Source organism: Ailuropoda melanoleuca, chromosome 5 (assembly GCF_002007445.2).
Source record: "Ailuropoda melanoleuca isolate Jingjing chromosome 5, ASM200744v2, whole genome shotgun sequence".
NCBI lineage: Eukaryota > Metazoa > Chordata > Mammalia > Carnivora > Ursidae > Ailuropoda > Ailuropoda melanoleuca.
The window spans coordinates 110,105,884-110,127,671 of NC_048222.1; the positions used below are offsets into that span (position 1 = coordinate 110,105,884).

Here is a 21,788-nt window from a genome sequence, read left to right on the forward strand (position 1 = left end):
GATGTTTAAAATTGTCTAGTGGTTTTTTTTTTTTTCCTAATGACCCAAATAGCACATGCTCGATGTAAAAAAATTATTCAGAAAATACATAAATCATAAAGAAAAGAAAGCTCTCCCGTAGTTCTACTCCACCAAACTAGTCACTTTTACTTTTTTTATGATTCTATCTACATCTGTCTATACGTATGTATATAAATAAATATATATAAAACATATATACCTATACGTATATATAGGTTTATATGCCTTTCTAGTTTTTTTTGTTTTCCCCAGAATGCAATCCTTCTATATGTACTGTTTTGTGATCTGCTTTTTTCCCCTAACCTATGTTATGTGTGTGATTGGTTTAAATAGTCATATAGGATTTCATAGAATGGATACAATTTACTTAGCTAATTCCCTATTGAGATGAATTTAGGTTGCTTGTGGTTTTTTAGTAATTTAACCTCAGGGTGGTAAACATTTTTCTGCACCCATTTTTGAGTTGTTGTGTTATTTTTGTTTTTTTAATCCATTCTTAGAAGTTGAATTCATGGGTCAAAGGCTGTGTACCTACTAACTGGTTATGAAAATATCTTTTTCTAATCAAATTTGGGTATTATTGATCATTTTAATAATTTTTAGTGTGATAACAAAACTAATGTCTGAGTTTGTTAATTTCTGTTTCTTTGATTATTAGAGATTAAACGTTATTTTCATGTTTTTTGGCCACTTGCATTTTTTCTGAGATTAATTTTGTGTTATATAGTCTTGCTTCCTAAGATATGTATATTTTAAAAACGGCAGAATTTTATTTCTTAAGAGATTATATTTTAAAATTATACTATTATAAATGCTATGATATATATTTATATATTACAAAATTATATTACAAATGATTTTGTTTTTGCTGGACTTAATTTCTTAGCTAGTTATTTTCAAGTATTAACATAGGAAATTAAGTAATTAACTAGTAAAGAAAACCAAGCTTGTTAGAATAATTTATTTGTCTAAAATACAAATGAAGAGGACTGAAATTCTTAATGCTTATTTGCACTTTAAGGTACCTATTTTGGTTTAACTGTTTTTAATTTGCTCACATCTGGTTCTTGACCATGTTCTGGATAAGAGATGCCTATATAAACGTGCATCTGTATTTTTACTTGTTCATTTTCATCACTGCTAAAATGACAGGAATTGGAAGTTGCTGATTGAGGTAACCATGATCAGAAGATGCTTTGGATATAATCTTTCCACATGATAAAGAGCATGTTTTTATTTTATTGCTTTTAGAAGAAAAACAACAGTGAAGACATTATGTATTTATGCAGACTACAAATCTGATGAAAGCTATACTCCAAGCAAGATCTCAGTCAGAGTAGGAAATAATTTTCACAATCTTCAAGAAATTCGGGTATGTCTTTCAGATTTTAAAATATATGTTACCCTGTAACTCTTGCTCTTTGGAAAATAGTCACATTTGACTCTAGATTAGACAGATTAAAATGTTAATATATAAGAGGAAAATTATTAATATTTAAGAAAATGTTTTTAATTTTTTATATTTAAAAATTGTTTTGAATTCTGATTGTCATTTTAGTTTTTTTCCAGTGTTTTATTATGGAAATTTTCAGACATACAGAAAAGCTGAATTGTATAGTGAACCCCAGTATACTTACCTCCTAGATTCTATAATTATTAATGTTTTGCTATATTTGCTTTATTATTATCTGTCCATCAATTCATCTAATTTTTATATGCATTTCAAAATAACTTCCAGATATTTGTACTTACCACCTCAAATACTTCAGCACAATATATGATAACTAGAGTTATGAATATTTGCTTCAGGTTCATTTTTTAAGGTACAATTTATATGCAGTTTCCACAAATCTTAAATATATTATTTGTGAGTTTTCACAAAGGCAAACATATATGTAACCCCAACATATAGAACATATAGAACATGTTAATTACCCCATAAAATTCCTTCATATCCCTTTCTAATCACTCTCCATCTCTATCGTACTCTCAGAGGTAAATATTATTCTAATTTTGTTTGCTTATTCATTCATTCACTATACAGATCAGTTTTGCCTGTTCTAGCATGTCATATAAATGGAATCACAGATGATGTAACTTTTTGTAAGGCTTCTTTCACTCAGCCTAATTTTTTGACAATCCATCCCTGTTGTTGCCTGTAGCAGTACTTCATTTTTTTTATATTCCTGAGTTATCCTGCATTGTTTGAATATACTCTGATTTATTTATCTGCTGTATAACTTTTTGAAGCTATTAGGGTAATGCTTTCGTGACCTGACTGTTATTAGTCCCCAAATATTTGCATTTCAGAGATACTTTCAATGAGTTTGAACTTTGTACTTGTAAAGTTCTGGCCTTTTGCATTTTTTCTTGTCAGAAAGTCATTGAGCTCAAATAATCATTAAGATCTTTTAAATTAGGTGATTCTGAGGGATCTGGGAAGCACCTGTGATTTTTGAAAGACTTCCAGCCAATTTGTGGCCTGGACTCTTATTTGACTTAGTGTTTATAAGATTATCCCTGTCTCTACATTTATATTTCTTCCCTGAGTTAGTAATAAAATACCTAATAAGAATCACATATACTTTCATTATTTAGTCATTAAATGCAGTGTTGTTTCCTTGTGAAATTTGTTTATGTGTTGACAAATAAGAATAAGTAAGGACATTGTCACCCACAGGTATTCGGTTTTTTGTTTTGTTTTTTCATCCTCTGAGGTAAGTTTGCAACTTTTTGAGATGACCACCTGATCTTAGTCCAGTTATCTTCCTTTACTCTTAAGGAATGATCCTATAAATTTTCTTGACAACTAATTTGCCTTTGAAAAATCATCCTAAGTAAGATACTCTTTTTTAATTTAAAAATATTTATTTTGTGTGACCATACTGGTTAATGTGTACTTTACATGCTTGAATAAATTCATAGTCCGTTCTTCATTTTCTTTGTAAGTTTCTTCATTTATCTGAGTGCTTTTTTCAGTCAGAATATTTTAGATTCTTTTTATTATCATCATTACATTGGGCCTTTTGCTAGCCCTTTTAGTCATATGATACATTTAATCAGTGTTTAGTGCTTTAAGGACTTGAGATATACTTTGTTAAACATTTTGTATTTATCACATGATTGGGTTACTCATATTGAGCAGCCTTTTGGGAGCAGAGCTAGCTTGTTTTGGTTTAAAATTAAAGGTTTATCATATAATCCCTCAGGCAGGTTGAATTATGTGACACACCGAAAATAAAGTTTTGATCCAAGATGTATGTGGCATATATTTGAAATGTCCACTAGATGTCACTGTTGTCCTTTAATTGCTAGTCTCATAATCTAGTTGTTAGTAAGACCTTAAGTAGTCTTCGTTGTAACTTGTTTTTCTCAGAGTATACATATTCAAATATTCTTTGATGCATTTTGGAGAATGTGCATCTTCATACATGATTTCTTGGTTTATGTTTTAAATATGTATTTTGTATTCTTTTGTAAATTGGACAAACTTGAAATGATATTTGGACCACTGCAGAAATCTATTTTTTGCTTCTATTATATCATTTAAGTACCGAAACATTAGCCACATAGAATAAGGGCTCTTTTAGGTAGTCTCTTAATTTTATTCCAAGTGTGTTTATATTTCTGTGTAGTGACCACATACCCTCATGAGACCAGTAATACTAAATATTACCAGGTGATAATGTAAGTTGTTTTCCTGAAAAACTTAATGAACATACTGCTTTTCTGCCACAGTTCTCACTAAGGAACCATAATTTTTGGATTTTGCTTTAAAATATTAGTGCCGCCTTTGCAGCTCATGATATAAAGTATACTTTATCTTTTAATTATACATCTTTATATGTAATTTATTCTGTTTACTTTTTTTCTAAGTTAAAGAAATAATCTGATATTTAATTTTTTAAGGGAAGATAAGTAGATCATGATTTTATTTTCTTACATTACTACTACTACGACTACAGGATATAAATTGTTATTTTTTAAAAATCTTCTCTAACTCAGATACTAAGACAAGTGATTAAAATAGTGTTAACTTTTATGGGGTTTTTAGAGCCATCATTTCATTAGTTATAGGACTGATTTAACTGAGTGGAAAATCCAACTAAATCTTTTTATATTTTTCCATGGAGGGTTGCCCACGGGAGGGTGTAGTGTGTATCGGAGTGTTTAATAGGTTTTCCTTTTTTACTAGAAATTATGGATTTGTTTACTTGAAAACACTCTAAAAACCTATTTTCTGTCATTTTATTATTGATTTGAATTGGGAACTTTACAAAAATTTAGTTCCGGGCAAAAAAAGCTAATGGCTACCTTATCTATCAAAAAATTACTCTTTTTCTATCATGTGTTTTCCTTCATTTCAGTTATAAAGCACACTATCTTGATCTTTGTAACCTCTGTTGAAAAATCTCTGAGATCGGGCCTTCCCTTTACTCTTCTAGAATGCATATTTCATATATGCATTTCCATGTATCTGAGGAGGGACTTACAATGGAAATAAAGTTTAGACTTTCTGCTTAATGGTTACAAGATACTCAAACTAGGTTTGGTCGAATAGAATGCTTTTGACGCCAAAGCTCGTGAATAACTTCCTTGATAACACGATGAATTCATTTATGCCACTCATTCTACTTTTTTGTTTTTAAAATTGTCCACTCTACAGAAATTGGGAACCAATGACCTAAGAACATTTCTTGAGATGTTTGTGATATATTGCTTCCACACAAACTGCTGCTGCTGCTGCTTCTTTTACACAAACTACTTGTATGTAGGACTTAGCATTTCAGAGTCTTTGTGGCATTATCTTCTCAAAACACTTCATCTCAGATGTGTTACTTTTGTGCAGAAAGTCATGTTCATCATATTATTGAGGAAGTTATTCAATAGAAGGTTTCAAATAAAGATAAATGCTTTTAAAATTTTTATTTATCTATCTACCTATTTATTTATTCAGTTATATTTATTTTTTTCAAGTAAGCTCCATAGCCAATGTGAGGCTTGAACTCTCGACCTGGAGATTGAGAGTCCCAAGCTCTATGAACTGAGACAGCCAGGCGCTTTTAAAATTTTTAAATCACTTGCCTTTTAGCATTATGTTTTGGTTTAATGCTATTTTTTTTCCTTTGCCCTCAGAAGGAAAAATATGTGCGAAGGAAATGTTTTGTCATTTAAGTAAGAAACCAAAGAAGAGTCTATCTTAGATGTAACTATTTTAACATCATAGAAAACATCTCCAGCTAAAGTTCAAGAAAACTTAAAGTCCCTTTCAGTTTTCCAACTAGTTATTTATCTTTTTAAAAACTATTATAGAAATTTTTTTGCTGAAATATGAAACTAAGGTGATTTATTAGACGGAATCACAGCTCTCAAAATTATTTCTATGTAGTTCTGTAAAAAACAACGTGTTAACTGAAGGTTAAACAGATATTTTCAGCATATGTGAAAGTTGTCCTTTGATTCATTGTTAGCATTTTGCTTCTAAAATTTGTGACCGCAAAAGGATAGAATATTAATGGAGCGCAAGATAGTGCACTTACATGAATTTTAAGCTTTGTTTTTGTCTTCAGATAATAAGGCTGTTACGAAAAGTTTTTTGTTTTTTGTTTTTTGTTTTTAAGAGGAGGGTTGAAACAAGTCTTCAATGTTAAGAGAGCTGTAATGATATTTTTCTTTTCTTCTGTGTGGGCGAGCCTTTTGGCTCTCCTCCTTGTGTCTTGAATCAGTAGCATGGCTATGGGAGTCCATATTTGGTACTTTGACAAAAGTGGTTAAAAAGTCAGCTCTTCTGTTAGCATAACATTTACTATTATAATTTGAGTTCTGTTAATGTGTGTGGTAGAGTAAGAAGATGCAGACAGAGTCTCTGACTCTATCCATCGATCTTAAAATCTACTTATATTTACTTTCTGATGAGGAGTCTGTTTTAAACAACTTGATATAAAGTGGAATGATTTAGGCGGTACCTATAAACATAAATTGATTTGATAGGACAGTGTTTAATTTATTGAGCCTTTGGAAAAAAATAGTTTTTGCTGAATTTAGCTAGTTTAAAAGAAAATGTTTTTAAAAATTAGTTTTTTTTTTATTTTTTAAAGAGTTTATTTATTTATTTGACAGAGAGAGAGACAGCCAGTGAGAGAGGGAACACAAGCAGGGGGAGTAGGAGAGGAAGAAGGCGAGCTCCCAGCAGAGCAGAGAGCCCAATGCGGGGCTCTATCCCAGGACGCTGGGATTACACCCTGAGCTGAAGGCAGACACTAAACGACTGAGCCACCCAAGCGCCCCTAAAAATTAGTTTTTATAACTGACCTTGAGACATCTTTGATATGAGTGTGGAATATTTTGTTGTGATACACATGATTTTTTTTTTTTAAGATTTTATTTATTTATTTGACAGAGATAGAGACAGCCAGCAAGAGCGGGAACACAAGCAGGGGGAGTGGGAGAGGAAGAAGCAGGCTCATAGCGGAGGAGCCTGATGTGGGGCTTGATCCCATAACACTGGGATCACGCCCTGAGCCGAAGGCAGACGCTTAACGACTGCGCCACCCAGGTGCCCCATGATACACATAATTTTTAGGCCAGAAATGTTATCTTCTCTTGTCCTAACATGCAATTTTAAAAAAGTTATTCATGATTGTATACATTACTTATTTCCAAAATGGAGTTGAGATAACTATACATTTGGGGTATATTTCCTTTTGACTCTAAAATGTTACACAGTAGAATATTATTTATATATATATATATATATATATTTTAAAGATCTTATTTATTTATTTTGAGAGAGAGAGCGGGGGAGGGACAGAGGCAGAGGGAGAGAGAGAATCTCAAGCTGACGCCACACTGAGCATGGGGCCCCATGTGGGGCTTGATCTCCTGACCCTCAGATCATGACCAGAACGGAAACCAAGAGTGGGATGCTTAACTGACTGAGCCACCCAGGCACCCCTATATATATTTTTAAGAGACTAATACTGTTGTATTTCTTGTTTTTTTGTTTGACCACAAACTTAGACTGTAGAGGTGTAATCTGGCATTCCCATTACAAGACAGACTCATACTTTATTTAGTAGATATTTATTTATGGCCTGCTAAATGCCAGGCACTGTATTAGATACTGGGGATACAGTAAAGATAGTCACTGTTTCTGTCCTTAAATACTTCATAGTTTGGTGGAAAAGACAGGCAAATAAATAAAAAATTATAATAGAGTCTAGTAAATACACAAGGGCTTGTGGGAACGCGATGGAATAATAGGAGCAATGTTTTAAAAACTTTTTCTAAAAGAGGTGATGGTTCAAGTGAATCCTAAGGATAAACATAAAGCCTACTCAGGTGTGCAATCAAATGGAGGCATTTTAGAGGGGCCACAGCATATGTAAAGGTATAGAAGCAGGAGAGCGTGGCATAATGGCAGAACTGCAAGTAATTTAGTATTTCTGGAAGCTGTGTAGGTATGGAGGAGTGGCAAAAAAGACTGCAGAAGTGTTTATTCATTCTACACATTTATTGTGATGGTAATGGTAATATGGCCTCTGTACATAAGGAGTTTACATTCATTCAGGGGACAAATGTGTAATTGTTACAGTGAAAATACATAGGCAAGAATCAGATTGTGCTTACCGTCAGAGAGTTTAGACTTTAAATGTGGAGACATTGATAAAATTTAATCTTGGAAATGCTGGGGCTGGAGCAATGTGAAGACTAGGTTGGTGGTATCCAGGTGAAAATAATGAGGATTTAACCAAGGCTATGGGAATTGTCTTCAAAAGAAAGGGATGTATTTGAAGTAGAATCAACAGAGCTTGTGACTGATTGGTACCTGGGGTATACTGGGGGTGGGGGGCGGTTCAAGTAGGTGGAAGAGGGCATCTAGAATTCTTCTCCTGTTTGACACCTGGTTGATTGTTGTATTAATCAGAAACCGAGTACACAGTTAGGGAACATTGGGGATGGAGAGAAAGGTTATTAGAAAACTAAGGAGATTAGTTTTTGTCACTGATTTCTGGTATTTTTCAGATGGAGGGTTTTTCAGGGGGTAGTCAGGTAATTGGATCTGAACCTGAGGAAAAATTCTAGGTTAGAGGTGTAGATTTGAGAATTATCAGTGTGTAAGTAGAAGCTTATGTCTGAGTTCTGATTCATTCAGGGAATGTGTATAGTAGAAAAGAGTACTGGGGCTGGAACTATGGAAATGCCAGTATTCAAGGGCTGGGAAGAAAAAGATGATTCAATGAGCAAAAGCTGAGAGGAACTGCCAGTGACGAGAGGAAAATTGAGAGACAGTGTTGTCACAGAAGCTGAGCACAGTTAGGAGGATCCAGTTAGACAGGGACGGAAAGCTTCCTGCCTCAGCCTGTGTTATATATTTTAATAGGCAATTTATTTAATGCATTTCTCTGCTAAGGCGGCTTCTGCAAGTAGTTTAATCACTCTTTGGAGCAATAGTTTCTACATTTATAGATTGGAGACTAGTGAAATTATTTAATAGCAGAATTCAGCTTTTCCTACCTTAGTATTTGGGCCAAATAAGAAGATTCTGAAGGGGATTCTTGTTTCGTTTCACCATGCTTTGAATGGGAAGGTTTTATACTGCGGATGCATACTTAAACTTTGAAGATGATGAGGTTTCTTTTAAGAGCATTGTGCTCTAGAGTCGCTTTTCTCAAGTGCTCTTTCGCAGCGGTTATGGAAGAACTGCACTGTTTCTTGTAGGCAGAGTGACAGAAGTAACAGCCGAGGCCAAAGAAAACAAAAAACAAAATTAAAAACCCTTTATTTAATTGTATGGCAGGATACAATAAATAAAAATAGGCACTTTACTTACGAAAATGAAAATGCAGTGGTTTCAGAGATACAGATTACCAACACCTTTTATATCAGGAAAGCCTACTGAGTGAGTATGGCCAGCCGAACAGGGCAGCGGGAGGCACCTGGCTGAGAACTTAGCAAGTGTCAAAAACAGCAGGCCTTTAATAGAAAGTTGTCAAATAAGTATACCAGCAGTCGGTTCCTACGCTTTCCACTGATCCATGCTTGTGTGGTTTGCTTCAAAAAAGATTATTTGGGCAAGTCTGATTCCTTCTCTCAAAAATTAAAAAAATTTTTTTAATTGTGATGAAAAACATAAAATTTACCATCTTCACATTTTTAAGTGTATGGTTCAATAGTGTTAAGTGTAGTCACATTGTTGCACAACAGATATCCAAAAGTTTTTTCATCTTGCAAAACTGAAAATCTATATTTGTTAAACAGCTCCTCCTCATTTTTCCCTCATCTTAGCCCCTGATAACCACCATTCTATTTTCTGTTCCTATGAATTCAGCTACTTTAGAAACCTCATGTAAATGGGCTCATGGTATTTGTCTTACTGTGACTGGCTTATTTCACTTCGCACAGTGTCATCAAGGTTCACCCAGGTTGTAGCATATGACAGGATATCTTCCCTTTTTAAGGCTAAATGATATTCCACAGTATGTTCATCCATCCATCTGCTGATGGACCTTCCACAAGAGGTGTGAATGATGCTGCTGTCAACATGAGTGTGCAAACATAAATATCTCTTTGAGACCCTGCTTTCAGTTGTTTCGGGTATATACCCAGAAGTGGGATTGCAGGATGAGATGATAGTTCTATTGTAATTTTTTGTCTCTCTCAGGACTGACTCACAAGAAACAGGCAAGTTAGCACTGAGACCTGATACAGAGAGATAGTGATACGGAGAGGGTGGGAAGGTGAGGGGCCATGTGCAATCTGAAGTTTTAAAGTTAGAAGAGTATATAGACTATGAGATGCGGGAGGAGGTAGGATGGTGTAGAATGATTGAGTGGGTGCAGGGACACAGTCAGATGGACCAGCAGAGAGAAAAGTAGAGTTGAACGAATGGCTGGTGTAGCCAGTGTTCTTCATTTGCTCACCTCTCTGGTACCTGGTTATTTACTTTCTCTGCGGTTCCCATGGGTATATAAACTTTTTAGTAAGCCCCCTTTCCCTGGAGAAACTTTTGAATGCAACTTTCTTTATTCTTGGTGACTAAAAATGGCCCTGATTAGAACAGAAGGAGCTGCAACAAATTTTGCTGAAAACTGTCTGCTGAAAAATTTTATCATAATTTTAAACTGTGTATTTTAATTGAGGTCAGCCCACTCAGGACCTTCATTTTTTTTTTCTCAGCCTCTTATTTTATGCATGGTGAATGAAGAATTAATAATCCCTAAAAATTAGAGGCAAGTAGCAGATTTTTTATGGGATCAGTGCTGTGTTTGGAAGAGAAGATTCAGCACATGATTTAGATTGGATTGACCATCACAGAACTGGTTTTTGAGTCCTCTCATTCACTGTTTCTTGTGTTGGTCACCTCTGCTGTTTATTCAGCACTCTCAACACGCATGTCACTGTGCTAAGCAGTCACCACTTACTATTTCATTCTGTCTCCAAAGCTCAAGTGGTGATCATATGTTGTTGTTATCCCTATTCAGGGAAAGTTCAGACTTAAGTTACATGGACCTTTTGCTATATGGCTCACTCTAAACATGAGAATGTTAGAGCTGAAAGAAACTTTAGAGGTAATCTATTTCATCAAAAACTTAGATGCTAAGCAGTCAGGCAGGTAATGGAACAGCATGATTCTATGCCTTTTTGCAGAGGGGGCAGCTTCTATGCAGTTTCAGCCTTCATTGCCACATGGGGATGTAGGCCCAGTGTTGTCAATCTTAAAATTTTTAAAGAGAAAGTGGAAATCTGGATTTGAGGATGAAATTTCCCAATTTTTGAAATATACTGTGTAAACAAGGAGGTCCACAGGCTGGTTGTGGCTAAAGGACCAGCAGTTAGCAACGTCTAATGAAGTATAATCTCATTATTTTACAAATGAGACAACAGGGGTAGAGTGGACTGCCCGATGTTATACAGCAGGTTGGTGGTGCAGCTGGGAATCAACATGCAATACATATTCCTTCCATTTTTTCCTTAAAATCACATTAGATTATAAGTTACCATAGTATTTCCTTAAATTTTTCAGAATAATTGAAGTGTGGAGCCGAGGAAATGAGAAATGAGCTAGTGACAGGAGGTAGATTGACTATAGAATTTTGAAATGTATTTAAAAATTATTTACTTCCTTGATATATTCTATTGAAAATTGATTGTTACTGTAATGCTAATGCTTTTGGCATAAACATTTGCAAATATTTGCTTTTCTTTCTGTTGATTGCTTTTGCTTAATGATTGTATAAAGAGCTTTAAACAGTGTAATTTGGAGCATAAAATTTCTCAGGAAAAACAAAAAAAAATCTCCAAGCCTCTGAATAAAAGAGTGAGAATATTGGAGTGGAAACTGTGGGAATATAAGCCAATTTATTCTTTCTTCTCTGGCCATTTTACCTTCATAAGGAAGTTAAGAAAAATCATCATACTAGGGTTTGCAGGTTTGGGGGTGGGGTGGGTGGTTTTTCCTCTTGTTTTTTCAATTACAGTTGATGGTAGAAAACAAACAGTAGCTCAGCAATCTCAGCAACATTTTCAGAACAAATCGTCTACTTTGTAATTAGCTTAGAATGATAATTAGCTAATTGAATGGTCCACAGCTAGTCTTGATCTTTGGTGCTTAATTAAGTAGGACAGAGGCACTAGGCAGAGGAGATCCCCAAGGAACTCTGATGAGAAAAGATCTAGATTCAGACCAAGTGGTACTGTAACTTTAAGACAGTAGTAGGGAAAATTGTCCAGATAATATGTTAGCTCAATTTTTATTGAACCTGAAGTCTTTTATCTCATTCCAAATTAATATGGTGTTTACTAAGTAGCTGTGTAAATTTTCTGTTACTTATTTTTGATAATGAAGAGCGTAAGTTCTTGCTCTGGGGGTGCCTGCGTGACACAGTTGGTTAGGGGTCCAACTTGCTTTCTGCTTGGGTCATGGTCTTGGGGTCATGAGATTGAGCCCCACATCAGGCTCTGTGCTCAGTGGGGAGCCTTGCTTGAGATTTTCTCTCTCCCTCTCCTCCTCCCTGCTGTGTGTGCTTTCTCTCTCTCTCCAAATAAATAAATAAATCTTAAAATAAGTTCCTGCTCTGGTCCTATATATCCCATAGGTTCCCATTCTTTGCCACCAAATAAATAAAATTAGCACACGGTGACGGGTACCTCAGGTTGAAAATACATAATGCCACGAGAATGAGAAGACAAGCTACAGACTGGGAGAAAATATTTGCAAAAGACACATCTGATAAAAAGACTGTTATCCAAAATATACAAGATACTTTAAAAACTCAACAATAAGAAAGCAAACAAGAGGCCAAAGACCTTAATAGACACCTCACTAAAAATTTGCAGATGGCAAATAAGCATATGAAGATATGCTTCACATCATGTCTTCAGGGAAATGCAAATTAAAACGAGGTACCACTACAAACCTATTAGAATGGCCCAAATCCGGAGCACTTATAGAGTGCCCAGTGCTGGCAAGGATGGGGAACAGCATGGGCTCTCCTTCATTGCTGGTAAGAATACAAAATGGTGCAGCCACTTTGGAAGACAGTTTGGTGGTTTCTTATGTGACTAACCATGCCAGCCATATGACTCAGCAGTAGTGCTCCTTGGTATTTATTTAAAGGAGTTAAAAACTTATATCCACACAGAATCCTACACAGATGTTTATAGAGCTTTACTAATTATTGCAAAAACTTGGAGGCAACCAGAATGTCCTTCAGTAAGTGAATAGATTAATAAACTGTGGTATATCCAGACAATGGAATGTTACTCAGTGCAAAAAAGAAATGATCTGGCAAGCCATGAAAAGACATGGAGGAGGCTTAAAAGCATATTACTGAGTGAAAAAAACAATCTGAAAAGGCTGTTTGTATAATTCCAACTATGTGACATTCTGGAAAAGGCAAAACTATGGAGACAGTAGGAAGATTAGGAGTTGCTAAGAGTTGGGGGTGGTAAAAGGGATGAATAGGCAGAGCACAGAGGATTTTTAGGGCACTGTAAAAATACTCTGTAGGATACTATAATGATGGATACGTGTCATAATACATTTGTCCAAACTCAAAGACTGCACAACACCAAGAGTGAACCCTAATGTTGATAACGAGGGAGGCACTGCCAGTGGTTGGGGGGGCAGGAGGTGTATGAGAAATCTCTCAGTTTTGCTGTGTATCTCATTGCTCTGAAAATTGTCTTTTTCTAAAAAAAATTTTAAAAAATTTAAAAAAATAAAAATTGTCTTTTTCTAAAAAAGAAAATATATAATATACTCTCCAGCTCCTTCCCCACCTCTCAGGGTAACAAGTTTTCATAGGATTTGACTGGCATGTGGAGCTCATCTGAAATAATTGTAACACACTGGCAGCTTCTGTTTTCCCTACTCCTTCCCTAAGACTACATACTTGTTGCAAAGCAAATGAGATTTCATAATAATGAGTACCCTAATATTTTTTCTATAGAAAAACATCTCCAATATTATAATAGAAATCAATAAAATAATTATAAGAAACGTATAGCCAGTTACTACTCAAATGCCATTTTGGTGTATTATGTATCTATTTTATCTGTATTTAGAAAGCAACTTTGAAAATAGACAAATTCTAATTCTGTAAAATGTTTAGACTAAATAGTGTTATTTTACTCTTATTTATTTTTTTTAAATATTTTTATTTATTTATTTATTTGACACAGAGAGAGAGAGAGAGAGAGAGACATTCAGCGAGAGAGGGAACACAAGCAGGGGGAGTGGGAGAGGAAGAAGCAGGCTCCCAGCAGAGCAGGGAACCCGATAAAGGCCTCGATACCAGGACCCAGGGATCACGCCCTGGGCCGGAGGCAGACGCTTAACGACTGAGCCACCCAGGTGCCCCATATTTTACTCTAATTTTAAAAGAAGAATCCCTCTTAACATAATCTTATATTCTTTAACTTAACTGAATTTCAGTTTTGTATGAGTTAACCTAAGTATTCAGATTCAGTAAACTCCTCTGAAGTTGAGGAAAAGGTACTTTGATTATTTAGTAGTAGATAGTATGTTTAGAGTGTTTTTGCTTTTTCTCTCATTTCACTTAATTGTAGTGAATCTAGCCAATCAATATATGTTATTTACATAGTTTGTCTCTTTTTATAATAGTCATATACAATAATAACTGGTCTTTGACTTATTCCTCTAATTGCCATTTCTTTGAGATTCATGAGAAAAATGAATAGCCCTTTTATTTTTTAATTTATTTTTAATTTTTTTTAAAGGTTTTATTATTTGTCAGAGAGAGAGAGAGAGAGAGATCACGCATAAGCAGGGGGAGCCGCAGGCAGAGGGAGAAGCAGACTCCCTCCTGAGCAAGAAGCCTGATGTGGGATTCAATCCCAGGACCGTGGGATCATGACCTGAGCCAAAGGCAGATGCCTAACCGACTGAGCCACCCAGGCGTCCCATGAATAAAAATATTACATCTGTTTTCATTGTCCACTAAGTATTATACTCATTTTAGATATAATTGCTAAAACCTCAAAACTTAATCTGAAAGCTCTATTTTCCTATGTTTTATGAATTACAGTTAAGAGGTGTTACACACAAAACTTGCGTAAGCAATGACTGTGATGCCAGTAGTCTTAAAAGCTTATTCTTAGATCTTCAGATTGTTTTTCCAAGAGTTGAATTTCCTATTTTTTTCCTTTTTTTTTTTTAAATTGGGACAGCTGCTTGAAAGACATGCATGTTCTTTAGCTATTATAAATATTATATTTTGGCTACATTATTTTGTAAAAAATTTTTTTATAGAAGTTCTCTTCAGTGGTATTCCATAGGCCTACATTGAGACATACAGGAAATTATAAAATGTATTATTGTAATCCTTTTAGGAGTATTGTTGAGGATGTAGTCCACTATATCACAAAGTGGTCTTTTAATACAGATCTAGAGTAAAAATATCCTTCCAGTCTGGATTCAGGAAACAGCATGGTTGTTATAATACACACACATTTATGTGTGCATGCACACACACACACACACACACACACACACACACACACACACACAGAGGTTCCTCTGCTCAAGACCTTTCAGCCTAGGGACTTTGGTAGATACGCAAAACCTACCTGTTATGAGGGGGCCAGTGGTTGGGTGAGAGGAGCATATGGCAACTCTCTTAGTCACCAATAGATGGTATTAGCAGTTGTTTCTGTAGTTAAAAATTTGCACATGTGATTAAATGGACAGAGGGGGAATGAACCATGGGAGATTGTGGACTCTGGGAAACAAACTGAGGGCTTCAGAGGGGAGGGGGTGGGGGATTGGGATAGGCCAGTGATGGGTATTAAGGAGGGCATGTATTGCATGGTGCACTGGGTGTTATACGCAACTAAAGAATCATGAACATTACATCAAAAACTAAGGGTATACTGTATGGTGACTAACATAACATAATAAAAAATTATTATAAAAATATATAAATGGACTTAATGTTAGCTCTTTGGAAACTAAACTGTTTATAAGTAGAAGAGCCTCTGTACTACGTCAGAACCAATAATGATATCCACTTTGCTTTGACTGCTAAGAACCGTGGAGCTGAATTTGTGATCTACTTAATAATTGTATATATATTTTTGTGCAGTAATTTTATCCTTCTGTCATTTGTTTAGTAATTTTATGGAATATTTCTTTTTCTTTTTTTTTTTTCTTTTTTTAGTTTCTATTTAAATTCCAGTTAACATACAGTGTTGAATTCAACCCTTCCATATATCACCCGGTTCTCATCACAGCAAGTGCCCTCCTTAATCTCCATCACCTATTTCACCCATCTCCCCACACACCTCCCCTCTGGTTACTGTCAGTTTGTTCTCTGTAGTTAAGAGTCTGTTTCTTGCCTCTCTCTCTTTTTTTTTTTTTCCCTTTGCTCATTTGTTTTGGTTCTTAAATTCCAAATATGAGTGAACTCATGGTATCTGCCCTTTTCTGACTGACTTATTTCGCTTAGCATAATACTCTCTCACTCCATCCATAGTAGTTGCAAATGGCAAGGTTCATTTCTTTTTTATGGCTGAGTAATATTCTATTGTTTTATCCATTCATCAGTCGATGGACACTTGGGCTGCTTCCATAATTTGGCTCTTGTAAATAATGCTGTTATAAATATCAGAGTTGCATGTATCCTTTTGAATTAGTATTTTTGTTTTCTTTGGTGAAATACCTAATAGTGCACTTGCTAGGTCATAGGGTACCTCTGTTTTTAACTTTTTTTTCCTTCTGTCAAGTAATACCATCTTTCATTTTTAAGTTTTTATTTAAATTCCAGTTAGTTAACATACAGTGTAATATTAGTTTCACGCGTATATTTTAGTGATTCAGTACTTCCATACATCACCTGGTGCTCATCACATATTTTTAACTTTTTGAAGAACCTCCATACTGTTTTCCAGAATGGCTGCACCAGTTTCCATTCCCATCAAGAGTGCAAGAAGGTTCCCCTTTCTCCACATCCTTGCTAACATCTGTTTCTTGTGTTGTTGATTGTAGTATGCCATATTTCTTGTCAGCTGCCACAAATCTCTGATGGCTTCCACTAGTGTCTGTCTTGATCACCTTTGTGCCTAAGTACCTGGCACATAGGTATTCGGTTAATATTTGTGCAGTGTTTTTTTTTTTTTTTTCTTTTGGTCTATGTAGTGGCCCTTTTATTTACTTTAAAGATAGTGGAGGGACATTTATTTGTTTTAGCTTTACTGAAGAAAAGGGCCCAAAGCAGATTAGTTTTTAAACTGATTCTACCCTACCAGGCCCACTTTATGGTATAAGCATATGATCTTAGAGATAATGACTAAAGGGAAAGTAATTTACCAGGGAGAATCCAGGAGACTCATAACTTACCTCTTATCATGGCCCAAATGTGATGAGCTCAGGTTAAGTATGATAAGGAAGGCACTTCAGGGAATGAGAACAAACTGAGGAATGAAAAGAAATCTCTGTCTTCACTCATCTACCTTAGTATTTTAGGTAGCTGCTTCACATTAAGATAATAAAAGGATAAAAAAATCAAAATTTTTCTCAGCTAGTTTGTAAAATCTAGTTGTCAACATGTTAGTTTTATCTATCTAAAAATTTTACTTTTCTCTGAGGAAAATTAGTGAAAGGAATTGAGAAGGGTTCCTTGCTTTAAAATACTTATTTTCTATGAAGAGTTGCCTTGTGTTGAAAGAGAATTGTCTAAGGCAAATCTGGAATTCAAATTTGAAAATTTTCTATTGACTAAGATCTGGATTATCAGTGGCATGGAATTATCATGACTCACTAAACTCCGTTTAACCTGAATTTGTAGTCATTTGAAACTTACTGCGATTCCCCCAGAGTCCTGTTGTACTCACCATTGAACGCAGAGTTCTCTAACCTTGGCTTACAGGGGCGAAAACCCAGTCTGTTTCATAATATGCAATCTGGGTTTTAAATATTGTATTCAAAGTGGGACAGAAGGATGAGACCTAAGCCAGAGGAAGGAACATGTTTCTAGATTGTCTTTGCCACATGCTGCTTTGATCACAGGTTTTGTAGTCAGATCAGAGTTGCAGTCTTGGTACTATAACTTCTTTATTTTGTGATATAAGGCAGTTTCTCTGTTCTTTCTGAGCCTCTCTTTACTTTAAATAAGGAGAATCACAGTACCTGTTTTATTTGGTTGGTTGTGAAGATAAAATGAGATTAGGCTGTGTAAAAACATCTGCAACATATACCAAACACATAGGAGGCTTCTCCGTCAATATAAATTTATATCCTTCCATATGTTTTTTTTCTTTAGTTTTGTAATGGCTGCTTGCTTTATCTTTACTCATTCATGACTGTACAAGATTGGAAAGTGCTAGATAAATGTGTCTTCTCTTTATTAAGGCATGCTCCTAGGAATAGAGTAGATAGGTTGTCTTGGATTCAGTTCCTTACTGCCAGACCTAAGTGTGAAATTTTTTTTTAATCAGTGGTGATATTTTGCATTTCATTATCAGTTGTCCAGAGTTGGACAGAACATATATCCCATGCAGGTTTTCTAGTTTTTGTTTTTTATTCTAATGAAATTTTCCACTGGCAGTGGATTAAATATTACAGATTCAATTCTTTGAAACTACAGCATCAGCAGCATTAGTATATGTGGCTTTTACAAGGGAATACATAGTTTAGCAATTTTAATTTTTCTGATATGATCCAGTTAATAGCATAAAATCTGTTGGATCATATGTTGATCCATTGTGTCAATATACTAGAACTTTCTTTACAAATTAAGGCAGTAGTTTGCTAACTTGGATACATCCTTCGATTTTGTACTCTATTATTGAAATTTTTTGTGCTTATGGGATTTATTTTTATTTGATTTCTTTAAAAAGTAAGCAAAGCTGACTTAATATTGATAACTCTGAATTCTTCTCAGCCCTTATACTTTCTTTGCAGAATATATTCTTTTAAGCTAATACAATATTTATAGTAATAAATTTATAGAGTAGGGGGATAAATGGACATTTAAAAAATGTCATTTATGCACATCTTAACTGTCATTTTTAGTCAAGCCAGTATTTTCATAAAAGCTCTGTTTAACCTAATTGCACAAATATTTTTACAGATATTTCCACTAAGCAGTGAATGAAGCCCTGAAAGTCACTCTAGCCAATCTGAAGGCTCCCATAGCAGGGAAGTTGAGAGTAGTAATTGAATTTTGGGAATGCACACAGGCTTGCTCCTGTTAATAGGCATTTGCTTTTAGGGCAGTTTGCCCTAATGATTGAACAAATTGTTTTTGTTTGAAATTGGTAAAGCAAGATCACAAAACAATTTTTGCCAGAATATGTTAAGTGGGCTTCTTACTTGATCAGATAGTTTTAAAGAACATTACTGTATGAAAAAGTTATTCAATTTATTTTAAAAATCCTTCTTTGCAAAGAAATTTGATACCTTGATACCTGCAGTATTAAGGCAGCTTTTCGCTTCTTTGTGGCCTGGCATAACACACGATACTTCTGGCTTAGAAATCAGGAGTATTAGGTGTGGCAGTTTGGATAACTTTCTGTGTGTATATGTGGGCCTGTGTTGTTGTACAGGCCTGTGTGTGGAAGATCACATGTACATTCATCTATGTGAGAGTGCATTTGGGTTGGAAGTGATATGAAAAAAATAAATATTGTCTTACCATTAATAAAACTTTAGTGTTGATATGATTATATGGATATCAAAACACATTCATTCATTCATTCATTCATCTCTTTCTCGTTGATCAGTAACAATTGGATATCATTCTTTTTTTTTTTTTTAAGATTTTTTTTAATTTATTCTACAGAGATAGAGACAGCCAGCGAGAAAGGGAACACAAGCAGGGGGAGTGGGAGANTTAAGATTTTTTTAAATTTATTCTACAGAGATAGAGACAGCCAGCGAGAAAGGGAACACAAGCAGGGGGAGTGGGAGAGGAAGAAGCAGGCTCACAGCAGAAGAGCCTGATGTGGGGCTCGATCCCATAACGCTGGGATCACGCCCTGAGCCGAAGGCAGACGCTTAACCGCTGTGCCACCCAGGTGCCCCGGATATCATTCTTTTATACAGTGTTTTTGAAGTTTGGCAGTATAGGTGATACTGGGAATGACTGGGTTTTATCTCATAGTTTTTAGGCCAAGTGATGTTGAAAGACACAATTTGGCAAACTAGACAGATCTAGTTTTACATCTCTTATTTTTGCCACTTACTAGCTGTGTGAAACTTGGGAACATATTTAACCCCTCTGAAACCTCAGGTTCCTCATACATAGAATAGGGATAACAGTGCCCTTCTCATTGGATTCCTGAGATGATTAAGATAAAGTTTAATAGTATTTGTTCATATTGCTTGCCACATAGTAAACACTCACATAGCACAAACCCTCCTCTTTTGTGTTTTAAAAATTAAGTAATATTTGACAACTTAAAGACTTTTCAGTATTTGAAGTTCAATACAAACTAATCTCTACATAATTTCTGGGAGAGCAGTGTGCTTTTTGCACTTTGGGAGAAAGCTTGATAAGAAGACTGGATATTAAAGGATTCTCATATTTTTTATTTAGTTGTATAAACCGTATAAGCAAATGTAGGCATAATAGCTGATTATTGTTTTTTAAAAAAAAACTTCAATATCTTTGTGGTGAACTTCCTTAAAATAGAAATTACTCTATGTAATTTGTATACCATAACTTACAAACTAATTCAATTTGGGGAAAATATAGAGTTTCTATCAAATAATATTTTAGCAGTTTGGGAAAAATAACATTTCTATGGTATGCTATTAAGATAAACTTAAAGTCCCATAGTTACTAGAATTGTTATGTTTCTGAGGTTAATTGGCTGCATTCAGTTATGGGTTATGAACGGTCCCACTTGAATAATCCACCAGGCTATCAGGCAGAAGGACCAAGAGTTCACAGGACTAATTGACCTTGTCAGTATAATAGGAACACTTACAAATAAAATTCTCTTTGCCAACAACATTGCAAATGAAAACCCCAGAAGAAACTGTTATGTCCTGTAACTGTCCTGGAATGCTATGATTCAGTTAGCAGACTGTGGCTGGAGGTGGGTCATGGTGGGCAGGAATTAGGGGGAGGGAAATGTAAAAGGATAGGAGGGAGAATTTTGGAGGGAAATAAATCAGGCAAAATGTTAGACGCACACAGTTTTAGAAATGATTTTAGCCATCTTGGATCTCTACAAAATAGTGTCTTTGAATCTCTGTAAAGTAGTGTCTAAGTTTTTTAAGTTTGTTCACCCTTCCTGGTCTGTAAATCAAGCCCTTTTGTACAGATTCGATAGTTTGAAAGGTAAGAGCACATCTTTGACAAAGCACAGTGCTGTTACGAGGATGAAGGGTGTTTGTCATCCTGCAATCTTGCTTCATTTATGTGTTTTACCGATATAAGACAAGTATTGTCTGGGCACCATTATATCCTTGACTCTAAAATGGATTTTCGTGTTTGTTTGTTTGTTTTTTGGTATACGTTTGGATTTGTGCCAGAGTGGGGGAAGGGAGGAATGTTGGGAAGAGACAGAATTAACACTCATTCTGTGACAAATTTTGACAGTTTGTTTCTCTCTCTCTCTCTCTTTTTTTTTGGTAATGGTGAAAATCATGTATTTTGTTTAAAAAAATCCCAAAGCAATAGATCAATTTTTCTAAAAGCAAATATTTTCAAATGCTCTAAGAAACTTAGTGAACCAGTATCAAGGCTTGGTCTTTCAAGGAAAAATAAAAAGAACGTTAGCTTAAAATGCATTTTAGGTAAATAGATCCCCAGAATAAGCTAGGAGAAATTGTGCAGCAGATATCAGCCTTCATTATAATACTGTAGTAGGGTGATAACATTCCTGTTGCATTTTCTTTTTTAAAAAGGCGTCTTTTACATTGTAAGGAAAAGACAGATTGTTAAATGGGCTTCAAAAATAGTAATAAAAAAAGATTTATAATGGAAAGAATTGATGGTATATTTCACCTAGAGTAAGAAACAATGTGTAATAAGGGATTTTGTGGTTTTACAGCTCAGTGCATGTGTTTGAAAGCTGTTCTCTCAGCAACGTGGGTGGCAGGTTATGCTACCATATAATGTATTGTAGTTGGCTCTCCACACTTGTCAGGGTTAGTGTTCAACCATTCGGAAAATTTTCCCATTGTTCTATCATGTGAACCAAGACTAGTGTTGAATTCCCAATAACTTACAGAAAAAAGGTTTAATTAGAAAGTTTGAAATTTGATTACATCTTTTTGTTTTAATACATTCCTA

General features: G+C 35.0%; 1 protein-coding gene across 4 annotated transcripts in view; it reads left to right on the plus strand.

Annotated features, from left to right (window-relative positions):
* The window catches only part of ANAPC10 (anaphase promoting complex subunit 10), a 240,135-nt gene that overhangs the window by 36,819 nt on the left and 181,528 nt on the right, over nt 1-21,788 (plus strand). For all 4 annotated transcript variants that reach the window (XM_034661564.1, XM_034661565.1, XM_002916234.4 and 1 more), the window contains exon 4: nt 1,273-1,393. In XM_034661564.1, the coding sequence (XP_034517455.1) occupies nt 1,273-1,393 (121 nt within the window). The remainder of the gene's footprint in view (nt 1-1,272; nt 1,394-21,788) is intronic.